Genomic DNA, 12,120 nt, shown 5'->3' with positions numbered 1-12,120 from the left:
CAACCCCAACAGGCAGTTCTTCCAAATGAGGTTCATCTTAATATCTTATTGGCTAGTAAGCACAGTTATAGGCTGAGTGAATAACAATCAGTTATAAGAAAGGTGAACATTCAATGAATATTTGTGTAATGCTTTACAATATTTTCTTGTGCACTAATTATCTCATGTGGTTCTCACAGCAAACTCATAAGGTAGCTTGTTACTGTGTTATTAAAGATGAAAAAAATAAGTCTCAGGGATAGGAAAATTTGTACAAAATCCCCCAAACTTCAGTACAGGGACTGTGGGTTTGAAAAGTAGAGGGGCAAAATGACCACTCTAATTATTAAAGGTAAAAAGAAATTTTAATATTTAAGTATTTTCTACAGCCTTTATAAAACTTCCAATTACTATGCCATATGTTGTTTGTAACATTTTACCTTATATATTTATATGTTATTATATCTTATTTTATATGCTGGGGAGTGGCCTTAGGGGCATCTACCACTAAGCCAATCCCCAGCCCTTTTTGTATTTTTTAAGGTTGAGATGGTCTTGTTAAATTACCCAGGGAACTTGTGATCCTCCTGCCTCAGCCTTACAAATCACTGGGATTACAGGTGTGTGCCACAGCATCAGGCACATTACCTCATTTATGATAAAATATTTGCCAGGTGTGGTCATGCTCACTTGTAATACCAGTATTTGGGAGGCTGAGACAGGAGGATTGCAGGTTTGAGGACAGCCTTAGCAAGCAGTGAGACTCTCATCAATCAAGATCCTGTTAAAATCAAAATAAAAAATAGGGCTGAAGGTTTAGCTCACAGGTAGGATTCTCCTGAGTGTAATCTCTACAAAAAATAATTTCCACAAAAAATAAAAATAAAATATTTATTGTATTTTCTTTACTTTGTATTTATTTGTCTTTCTACCTACCTGTGCATGCATATACAAACATACACACACTTACATACACTTTTGGAATAACAGAAATAATTTATTGTTCTTGAGTTTGATTGTGGGAAAATAATTTAAGAAAGGTCATGTTTATAACAAGAGCTTTCAAAGGCACGTAAATTCTGTATTTTTATTTTCACACATCTTATATTAAAATAAAAATACAAATAAATGTCTCCATCAATCTCCATAACAGAAAAAGTAATGTGAAATGCCTAGCCCAGAAAAGACTGATCTGTAAATGACCTCATGATGTCAGTATTTTTAGTTTTACTGAACTAGATTAATTTTTTCTACTTATAGTGATATGCATCTTTGGGATGCTTCTTTTCAACATTCAATATATCAAATATCAGTTGCTGCAAATCTTGGTGCCATAGAATATTGCAGAGTACTGATCACGTGAAAACCAGGGCTGGTCAGGCAAAGTCTTGGTGTTCACGCTGCAGTCTCTCAGATCAATAGAAGAGTCTGAGAAGAAGAACAAAACAAAGCCAAGTGAATAGAAATGGTTACCCGAGCAGTAAAAACTTATTTCATGAATATCAGTATTAAAACCATCCATGCCTACAGTTACATGTGCACTACTTACAAGAAAGTAAAATGCTTCTTAGATAACTCAGTAGGTCACTGTTGAAAAACTAAGAAACAAAGCAGGGTCCAGCCCATTAAGATGAAAACACACTTATAACCGTACAGCAAGGGTGTGCCTGAGCACAAGAGAGGTGCCAGGATCTTTCTAACAGCAAAACACGCAGGCAGGCTTTTCTTACCTTGTCAATCAATATTTCATGCATCCTGATAAGTTACTCCAGCGTAACTCAGAGGTAGATTCAGCCCAACCACTGGCCCTACAATGCTCAGCCATGATGTGATGTAGTTCATGTTCCTAGAAAACAAGAGAAATACGCACAAGACTAAGGTTTTCACTGTAGGTTTTGGAAAATGGAGAAAAGTCAGTCAGTTACCAACAAGAACAGAAACGTGTTCTTGTAGGGATGTGTGCCTACCTGGAGTTCTAAAATTTCTGAATTCAGCCCCATTATTTGACAAGGTTTGGGGTCCACCAAGAAAGTGAGAATCTCTCATTGGAGTAGCTAAAGAGTAAGGTATGCGTTTGGGCCCCTGACTCAAAATTTACACTTCAACTTTGTGGCATTTACTAAGTGGTAGAGCTCAGTGGCTAAGAGCACAGTGTCGTTTAGTGCTTGGATTCAAACCCCGGTTCTACCACCTACACGGCTGTGTGACTTTGGTGGAGTTGCTTTACTCCTCTGCTTTGGTTTCCTTCTCTGTAAACTAGGTAAAAGAATGATACTTATCTCAGAAGGATGTTCTAAAAGTACACCATGTTAATATATCTAAAACTCTTTAGAATGTGCACACCTAGCACACGGTAAAAATCAATGTGTTAGCCATTATTATTATTCCAAAGAATATTTCTTTCTTAGCCTAGCTTTTAGAATCACATAAAAAGATTTACACTCTTAAAATATGAAAAGAGGCCAACGTATCTTGAAGGTGTTTCTTACCTATTGATTTTCTGAGAATTCTTTAACACAGGTGTCATGAATTCATTAGTCTTGCAGGGATGAAGTACAAAAAAGGGCTGCCCAAGTATTGGATGCTCCTGTAAGAATCAGAGTTGGTCCAGGACTGTCATTGTGAGTTACTTTGAAATAGTTAAAATAATCTTGTTTATTCCTTTAAAATAAAGGTTTGTCTTAATTTTCAAGTTGCTGAATTGGCATTTAAGTTTATTTTCCATTTTAAAATATAATTCATAATCCAAACATGATGAGGTTGGTAAGAAAGAGCTAATCATTGATAAAGGAGTATTGTCAAATATAGTGGGGCACACACAGATTTTTTTTTACATAATACAAACGATCAATACATTTTATTAGTTCCTGCTCTCTGATGACCAGTGTTTCTCTTTGGCTTGTAATTATCCTTTACTTTTTCTTCAAGGATGTCCAGGAAGCCCAGGAACTTCACCATTTGAACCATGCACTTCACTCACCTCTTTATCAATGGTAAAGGAACCAAAATCATTTGCATATTCTAACATACATTTTGTCAACTTTTTAATTATTTCAGGCCTAACTGTATTCAATAAGAGAGCTGGAGGTAGGAGTACGGACTGTGTTTTTTAAACTGTCCTCTTTTTTTCTCTTTTAGGCCTGTTTCCTTTGTCTCTCCCATGCCGATACGGGTTTTCTATTAGCTAAAATCCCGTTCATTGTAATTCCACTCCCTTTATGAGAGAATATCTGGATATAAGATGCAGTTCTGACTACTGCCAATTTGGAGATGTGGACATTATTTAACAGGCCATGGGGAGCCCTAAAAGGTTTCTATGAGGTGAATAATCTATGTTATAGTTCTATCAACACAAAAGAAATTATCAAGGATAAATTAATTGATGATTTACATTGTATATTAACTGTTATGTTGGATAGTACAAACTCAAATAGCTCTGAAGTCCAGGCAGATGAACAAGGGGGAATGCCAGCCAAATACCCCAGCAGTGATGGGGACATACTAGGCTCTGGACCACCAGGTTGTGCTTGCACTCTGCTCCAGCTGACTGCGCCTTGAAATGTAGGCCTGGCATGCTGGACCTTCCCATTTGTCAAAATAAGCTACAGCACCAGAAGTTTATCTAAAACTTCCTGAATTTAAATGTTAGTACAATCCTTCCTTCCTTCCTTCCTTCGTTTATTTTATTTTATTTTTTTTGCCATACTAGGAATTGAACTCAGGGGCATTCTATCTCTGAGATACACCCCCCAGCTCTATTTTATTCTTTATTTTGCAACAGGGTCTCACTAAGTTGCGGAGGGCCTCACAAGTTGCTGAGGCTGTCCACAAACCTGTAATCCTCCTGTCTCAGCCTCCCAAGTACTGGGATTACAAGCATGCTTCACCACAGCTGGCTTAGCAATAATGTGTTTTTAAACATGGGTGGGCCAAATAAAATGGGCTTGTAGCTGGATTTGGACTAGGAGTTGCCTAACTTCTCTTGGTGTCTCCTCTTCTTAGCCAGCCCACTGAGAGGCTGAACTCAGATCTGTTCATGAAAAGAATTCTGTACTGGTCCCTGATGCCTGCATCCCTCACTCCCAAGCTACTTCTGTGTGCATGCTCCCATTCACAAGAACATGATATTATTTTGATTAAAAAAGATAAAGCTATGACAGGTTGATAAGTTTGAAATAGGAATTACATTAAGATATATTATCTTATATACACATATTATAATATATAAGGTATATGATAATATAATATATAAGAATCAGTATATAATATATGATGTTTATAACATATATTATATAATATATGTATATGTTTATATATTATATGTGTGTATAATCTGTATAAACTTAGAAACACACACACACACACACACACACACACACACACACACACACAGGATTGAGCCAGGGACTTTCTACTTCTGAACTATACCTCCAGCCCTATTTTTATTTTTTATTTGGAAACAAGGGCACAGTAAGTTTCTCATAGCCTCAATAAGTGGCTGAGGTTGGCTTTGTTTGTTTGTTTGTTTTTTGTGGGTCTGGGGATGGAACCCAGGGACATTCAACCTCTGAGCTATACCCCCTGCCCTATTTTTTATTCTTTATTTTGAAACAGGTCCTCACTAAGTTGTAAAGGGCTTCACTAAGTACCTGAGGCTGTCCGTAAACCGTGATCCTTCTGTCTCAGCCTCCCAAATGCTGGGATTACAAGCGTGCGCCACCACGCACGGCTCTGAGGTTGGCTTTGAACCTGCAATCCTTCTTGTCTTAGCCTCCCAAGTACTGGGATTACAGGTGTGTATCACTATGTCTGATGAAGATATATGTACTTTTTAAAGAAAAATTTTATAAAGAAATAATAGATAGGAGTGAACTTCCAGCCAAGGTGGAATGAATAGTTCAGCACATCCTCTCCAACCAAAATGAGTATAAAATTGAACAAAATTGTAAAAACAAACAAATTTCCAGCCTCTAGAAATCAATCATGGGTAAATATGAATTTAAGAAGCATTTAATTCATGCATGATAAGCTGTAAAACTTCAAGCAGAGGAAATCTGCAGCTTTGCCCAGAAATGCTTCCATCTCCCTGTCCCAGCTCCATCAATAGCACGGTTTGACCAGAGCAGGGCTGACCCTAAGAACCAGCAGCTGTACTGCCAAAGCTGTTGACTCTACCTCTGACAGACCACTTTCCAGCAACACTGTCAATAAAAATCACACAATGGATACCAAATGAAAAGGAGACACCACAGCTCTGCTGGCCAGAGGGTACAGGCCCAGTTGACGCAAGCAGCAAACAAGCCAGGATTTCTTTTTATTGGTTCATTGTAATTATACATCTTTGAAGTTCAGGGTGATAGAGGCATACATGCACATAGCACTCAGTGAGCCAGAAATTGAATGGACAGACCCTGGAATTGAGATGGCTGCAGAAGGTCGAGGGGAGTTCCCCAGACATCTCGGGCTGAGGGGAACCACACATGTGCAGGGAAGAAGAACTTCGAGGAGTAAGAACCAAGACTGACTTGAATGCTACCTTCCAGCAAGCTATACAGACATTGTTGGGTCACCCTGAGGATGGCAGACTAAAAATTAAAAGTAAGAAAAAAATAGCAGAGACATCAGTAACCATACTTATAGGAGAGGTAATTTCTACAGATAAAGACTAGAAAATTTAGTATAACAAACAAACAAAGACAACAGCAGCTATAAGATAAAATTAAAAGACAATGGTCAAGCCAGGCATGGTAGTTTATAATCCTAGTCTTGGAAGGTTGTGACAGGAGGATCGCAGGTTTGCAGCCAGCCTCGGCTATGTAGTGAGACCTCGTTTCAAAATAAAGAATGAAAAATAGGGCTGAAAGTGTGTCTTGAAAGTAGAATGCCCCTGGGTTCAATGCCCAGTACAAAACAAAAACAAAAACAAAAAACGAAAAACAAGAAAACACAACAACCTTCTAGGGAAACCATTAACCATTAGACATTAGAATCCAGAATTTTTGTAACATATTTTCCCAAATGTCTAGTATTTATTTATTTATTTATTTATTTATTTATTTATTTATTTATTTATTTATTGGTGGTACTGGGGTTCCTGCAAGCCCTTCTACCTCCGGCTACACTCCCACGGGCTACACTCCCAGACCTATTTTTATACTTTTTTTTTTTTTTTTAATGTGGAAACAGGGTCTCTTAAGCCAGAGCAGCTGGCTTCGAACCTCCTGTCTCTGCCTCCCAAGTGGTGCCAGGCCAAATGTCTACTATTTAAAAGAACTTATGAGACATGCAAGGCACCAAGAAGTCTGATGGATTCTAGGGGTAAAAGAAGTCTTTAATAAAAACAAACTCCAAGTGGGCCCAGATGTTCGATTTATAAGGAATTCAAAGCATTTATTACAAATAAGTTAAAAGAATTAAAGTATGATTATAGAATAGGGAAAATTTATAATGACCCCGCAAATAGATTAATTTCAATAAAGATATACAACTGCAGAATGAAACTACTGAAAATTCTGAAGTTAAAAATATAATACCAAGCCGGGCGTAGTGGCGCATGCTTGTAATCCCAGTACTTCAGAAGCTAAAACAGGAGGATTGTGGTTCATGGCCAGCTTCAGCTACTTAGTGAAGCCCTCTGCAACTCAGTGAGACCCGGTTTCAAAATAAACAATGAAAAATAGGGCTGGGGGTATAGCTTGGAGGCAGAATGTCCCTGGGTTCCATCCCCAGTATGGCAAAAAAAAAAGGTATAATACCAGAATTTTTAAAAATTAGTATATAGGCTTAACAGTAGATATAAAACCTCACTAGAAGGAATTAGTGGATTTGAAGATATGTATTAATAGAAAGTCTTCAATCTGAAGAAGAAAAAATGGAAAAACTAGCTCAGAGATCTGTGGGATGAACTCAACTGCACCAGCATAAATGTAATAGAAATCTGAGGAGAGAAGAAACGGGTAGGTAAAACACTCCAAGAAAAAGTGACTGAGAGCTTTCATCAAACTGTGAGAAAAAACTAAAATTAATCTACAGATCCAAGAAGCTCAACAAGCCCTGAGTACAAACTGATCCACACCAAAACACACCCTAAAATAAGGAGAAATTCTTACAAGAAGCATGAGATAGGAGGACTTCTCACATAAAGTGGACTAACAGCACAGCAATGGCTGAGTCCTCATAAGTTCAGAAGTGCTGGAAAAAGCTCGAAACTGTCTACCAAGATTTTTTTGTGTGTATATGTGGTTCTGGGGATTGAACCCAGAGATGTTCTACCTCTGAGCGACATCCCCAGCTCTATTTTGTTATTTTAAAACAATGTCTTACTAAATTTCCATACACTGGCCTCAAACCTATGAACCTCCTGTTTTAGCCTCCCAAGTACAGGCTTGCACCACCTCGCCCATCTTGTCCACCAGGGATTCTATATTCAACAAAACTACCCTTCAAAAATGAAGGCAAGCTGGGCACAGTGGCATACACCTGTAACTCCAGTATTTAGGAGGCTGAGACCAGAGGATTGCAGGCTGGAGGACAGTCTCAGCAACCCCTCAACAATTTAGTGACACCCTCCTTAAAAATAAAAATAAAAAGGGCTGGGGTTTGTAGCTCAGAGATACAACGGCTCTGGGTTCAGTCCCCAACACACACACAAAAGTTATAGATTGAGAGAATTACTTACTTGCTTTGTGACTTATGCCTTCAAAAAATAAAAGAAGTCTTTCAGAAAATATCAGGATAACTAACATCAATAGGAAAAATAAAACAAAAGGGTCATCCATGGTGAATACATAGACTATTTAAGATATTTAAGAATTTTTCTTCCCTTTATTTATTTTAAAGACAACATTAAGCCTGGCATGGTGGCACACTTTTTTTTTTTTTGCCATACTGAGGATTGAACCCAGGGGCACTGTACTTCCAAGCGACATCCCTAGCCCTATTTTTTTCTTTATTTTGAAACAGGGTCTCACTGAGTTGCAAAGGGCCTCACTAAGTAGCTGAGGCTGTCCACAAACTCGGATTTTCCTATCTCAACCTCCCAAATGCTGGGATTACAAGTGTACGCCACCACACTTGATTTATGGTGCACCTTTTTAATCCCAGCATTTGGGAGGTTGAGACAGGAGGATCACAGGTTTGAGGACAGCCTCAGCAAGTAGTGAGATTCTAAGCAATCTAGTGAGACTGTTTCTAAATAAAAATAAAAGAGGGCTGGGGTGTAAATTGGAGGTAGAATATCGGTTCAATTCCCAGTGCCACAAAAAAATAAAATAAAGGTATAAGATTATATAAACAAGAAATGTAACACTGTAATTTGAGTTTATAACATATATAGATAATATTTTTGCAGTATTGGAATTGAACTCAGGGCCTTGTACATGCTAGGCAAGTGCTCTGAGCTACCTTCCCAGCCTACAGTTATGGTATATACAAGATAGTAACACAAAGAAAGAAGGAAGAAAAGGAAGCATACTGAACCAAGTTGCTTTGTGTTAGTAGAATCAAATCAGTATTAAATTGTGCTTCTATTGTTAAAATATTAGTAAGGGTGCTGATTTTGAGAGTATTTAGAATTCAAAAGCTTCGTGTTGTGAAATAAATCCTTTAAGTATGTTGTTAATCATGACCACTCTTCTAGCAATGTGTCAAAGCATTCATAATAAATTACATGGTTAAATTATACATGGTTCAACACCCAATGCTTCCTAAAATGTATTAGTTTTTCTTAGTTGTGGCAAATTAACCAAGTCATTAATTACTTTTCAAATATAGATAAAGATGTTTTTTTTTCTTTTGAGATGGAGTTTTTCTCTGTTGCTCAGGCTTGTCTCAAATTCCCGGGCTCAAGTGATCCTCCCACCTCAGCCTACAGAGTAACTGGGACTACAGGCATGTATTACCATACCCGGCTTGAAAATTATTTTTAAAATACTCAAAATAAATTCTTGCTTCAAATACTGGTTGAGTATCCTTTACCTAAGGTGCTTGAGATGAGACCAAAAAGTGTTTCAGCTTTTGGAGTTTTTGAATTTGGGATGTTTTCAGACTTTATTAGTTGAGCAGCCCTTATTCCAAAATTCAAAATCCAAAATTCTCCAAAACCTGGAATTTTTGTTGGCACTCAAAGTTTGAGACTTGGGAGTATTTCTGATTTCACTTTTTTGCATTAGGGAAGTTCAACCTGTATATAGACTTACATGGCCTTGATTTAAGAAAGCACTAATGCCTATACATATATATAGAAAAAAAACATCGTTTCCTTGATGTGACTACAATTCAGATATTCTCTCATTCACTCATTTAGCAAACAAAGTCTTCTTGTCTGATAATATTAAACTGACTTAAGCCTAAATCAAGGTAAAGGGTCTGTAATTTAAAAACATGGCTAACCTCATGGAGATCTTAATGTAGCAGAAGTCCCAGAATTCACAGGTAGCATAATGACCTGAGCCAAGACTATTCTTTCAGTCTTATTCAATCATTTGATTCAGCAAGCCCAGCAATTTGTATTCAGACCAAGTAAGGTAGAGAATTTGCAAATAATTTAAGGTATGTGATCAGTGTAGACAATCGATCTGGATAAGATTCTCCAAAAGCCATTTTTCTCCAATGAACATTTTTTTTTTAAGGCTTAGGCTATCAAGAAAAATGATCTGTATTTTCTCCTTTTTCCTTCAGACAGCCAGAATCAGAGATGAAAGCAATCTTTAGTTGGTTTAGAAATTATGTGTTGGAGTTAAAATCTAAACTCCTACACCTGATTTAACATACCTTTTTCAGAAATGGAAGAACATCAAAACTGTCAGGATCTTTTTCATGACATTTCTTAGATCAATTTAGGGGGTAAATTCATGTGAAAGTGCTACCATCTGCTGTCAATACTAATGAACTGAGCAAATCTGCACTGAGAAAAATGTTCGTGTGGAAATACGCACAGCCAATGAACTGCGCGTGGCTTACAACTCAATAAACACTGCTGGTGGAACAAAGTTCTGTGAAATGGTTTTCTGTGAAAATAGAAATGATGGGTCAGATTTCTATCTCTGTAACTCCAGAGGAGTTATATAGGCACAGTCCCTTATGAAATTTAATTTAGCAATGGTTAAATGTCTCATAAAATAAGCCTGACATGAATACTGTGAATTGGTTTTAGAACTATTAGATGTGACTATCACAAGAAAATGATAATACTGCACCTTCATCTTACATGTAATAAATATGATGAGTTACTTGGCTCATTTCTTAATTTTCTCCACTCTCCGGGAGGGCACAAATATAATTTCATATACTAAGTTTTCACCCAATTTCATATTCCAGACTGATCAAATTTGCCTTCCACTCTGGGCACATTTCTTGGAAATGGAGAGAGGTGTGTGCCCCCAACCCCCACCCCCTGGAGCAGGGGAAGGAAAATGACTGAGCATCTACAGGACCAGGCAGCATCCTAGTGCTTTACAGGGGCCAAGGACCAATCATGCCAGCCTCAAGGAAGGCTTCATGGTATGCGTGAGGTCTTGCACGCATGACTGGCAAAGACCTCCCCCAACTCCAAGGTCTGCAAACGTACACTGCACCTCCTCAAGCCTCTGATCACAGGTGGTGTCTAGAACACTTCCTGGCTTCCGTCCTCTCTAGATCACCTCTTCAAAAATCTGTTTATCTATCTTAAAATAATGTTAAAATGGTGTGTTTTATGAAATTCTAAGAGCAGTACATTTAAAGAGTTCAAAAAATACAAAGATTGGGTGCAGTGGCATATGCCTATAATCCTAGTACTCAGGAGGGTGAGAAAGGATGTCAGGTTAATTTAGCTAGACCTTATTTCAAAATAAAAATAAAAATGGCTGGGATATAACTTAGATGTAGAACACCCCTGGGCCCAATCGCCAATAGTGCACATGCACACACACATGCACACGTGCACACACACACACACACACACACACACACACACACACACACGAAAAATAAAAGCAGGATAATCCCAAACTGCCTAACTCAGATTTGATCATCATTTAGTGAATTTTCTTTAAAATATTTTCACACCTTTATAGTTTGTTTCTACACACTGAACAGATACTTATTAAATACCTGCTATGTGCTAGTTCCTGCCTTATGTGTCTTTTGTTGATTCTCTCTAGATATCTGTCTTGTTTTACTAATTTCTATATTTTATTATTTGCCTCCAACTATTTTGTTTAGATTTATTTTGTTCCTTAATTTTTAAGGTTTCCACGGGTGCTTAAAAGAATATGCTAAAGAAATTGTAATCTTCAGTTGGCCACAGTGTTCTACATGTTCCATTACTTCAAGATAGTTATCTGAAGCCAGGCAAGGTGGCACACACCTGTAATCTCAGTTCTTGAGCGGCTGAGACATGAGAATCGCAGGTTCCAGACCAGCCTCAGGAACTTACCAAGACCCTGTTTCAAAACCAAAATTAAAAAGGAATGGTATGTAGCTCTGAAGTTAAATGACCCTGGGTTCAATCCTCAGACCCCCAGACAAAGATAGTTATTTGTGGTTTTTATATTTTCTATATCATTGTCTGCTTAATCTACCAATGAACAAGAGAAGCTCAAATTTTTCCTATCACAGTTTATTTGTCCATTTCTGCTTGGAGTTTGTCAGTTTTTGCTTTATATACCCTGAAGCTGTGTTATTTAAGTGCATAGAGGTATATCCTCCTAGAGAACTGGAATTTTAATATGTGATCATTCTCTCAATATGCTCTCTGCAGAAAAAATGATTCTTATCTGAAATTAATACAGCCACACCAGCTTTTTATTTGCATTATGCCTTTTAAATTATTTGACTTTTAATTGTTCTATGTCTCCTTATAGGCTTTGTGATTATTGATAAAATTTTACTTCTTCCATTTTTTTAATGTGGTAAAAAAACATCTTTTTTATGTTTTTATGGAACCCAGGAGCATTCTACCTCTGAGCTATACCTTCAGCCCTCTTTTTTATCCTTTATTTTGAAACAGGGTCTCACTGAGTTGCAAAGGACCTAAGTAGCTGAGGCTGTCTGTGAACCATGATCATCCTGTCTCAGCCTCCCAAGTACTGGGATTACAAGTGTGTACCACCACGCCCGACTTTATTTGTTCCATCTTAATGTAAAATTTTTAGTTTCTTT

The 12,120-nt window shown here is 37.5% G+C and overlaps 1 protein-coding gene across 1 annotated transcript in view; it reads right to left on the bottom strand.

Moving 5' to 3' along the window:
- Positions 1–1,725: 1,725 nt before the first annotated feature.
- ATG10 (autophagy related 10) overlaps positions 1,726–12,120 on the bottom strand; it is a gene marked incomplete at both ends in the record, with an annotated part of 296,512 nt that continues 286,117 nt past the window's right edge. The window contains 2 exons of the mRNA XM_080706420.1: positions 1,726–1,825; positions 2,469–2,566. Of these exons, the coding sequence (XP_080562546.1) occupies positions 1,726–1,825; positions 2,469–2,566 (198 nt within the window). The remainder of the gene's footprint in view (positions 1,826–2,468; positions 2,567–12,120) is intronic.

The sequence above is a fragment of the Muscardinus avellanarius genome (genome assembly GCF_963383645.1).
Source record: "Muscardinus avellanarius genome assembly, chromosome: 1".
NCBI classification, from domain to species: domain Eukaryota; kingdom Metazoa; phylum Chordata; class Mammalia; order Rodentia; family Gliridae; genus Muscardinus; species Muscardinus avellanarius.
This window is presented reverse-complemented; position numbering and strand designations above follow the sequence as displayed.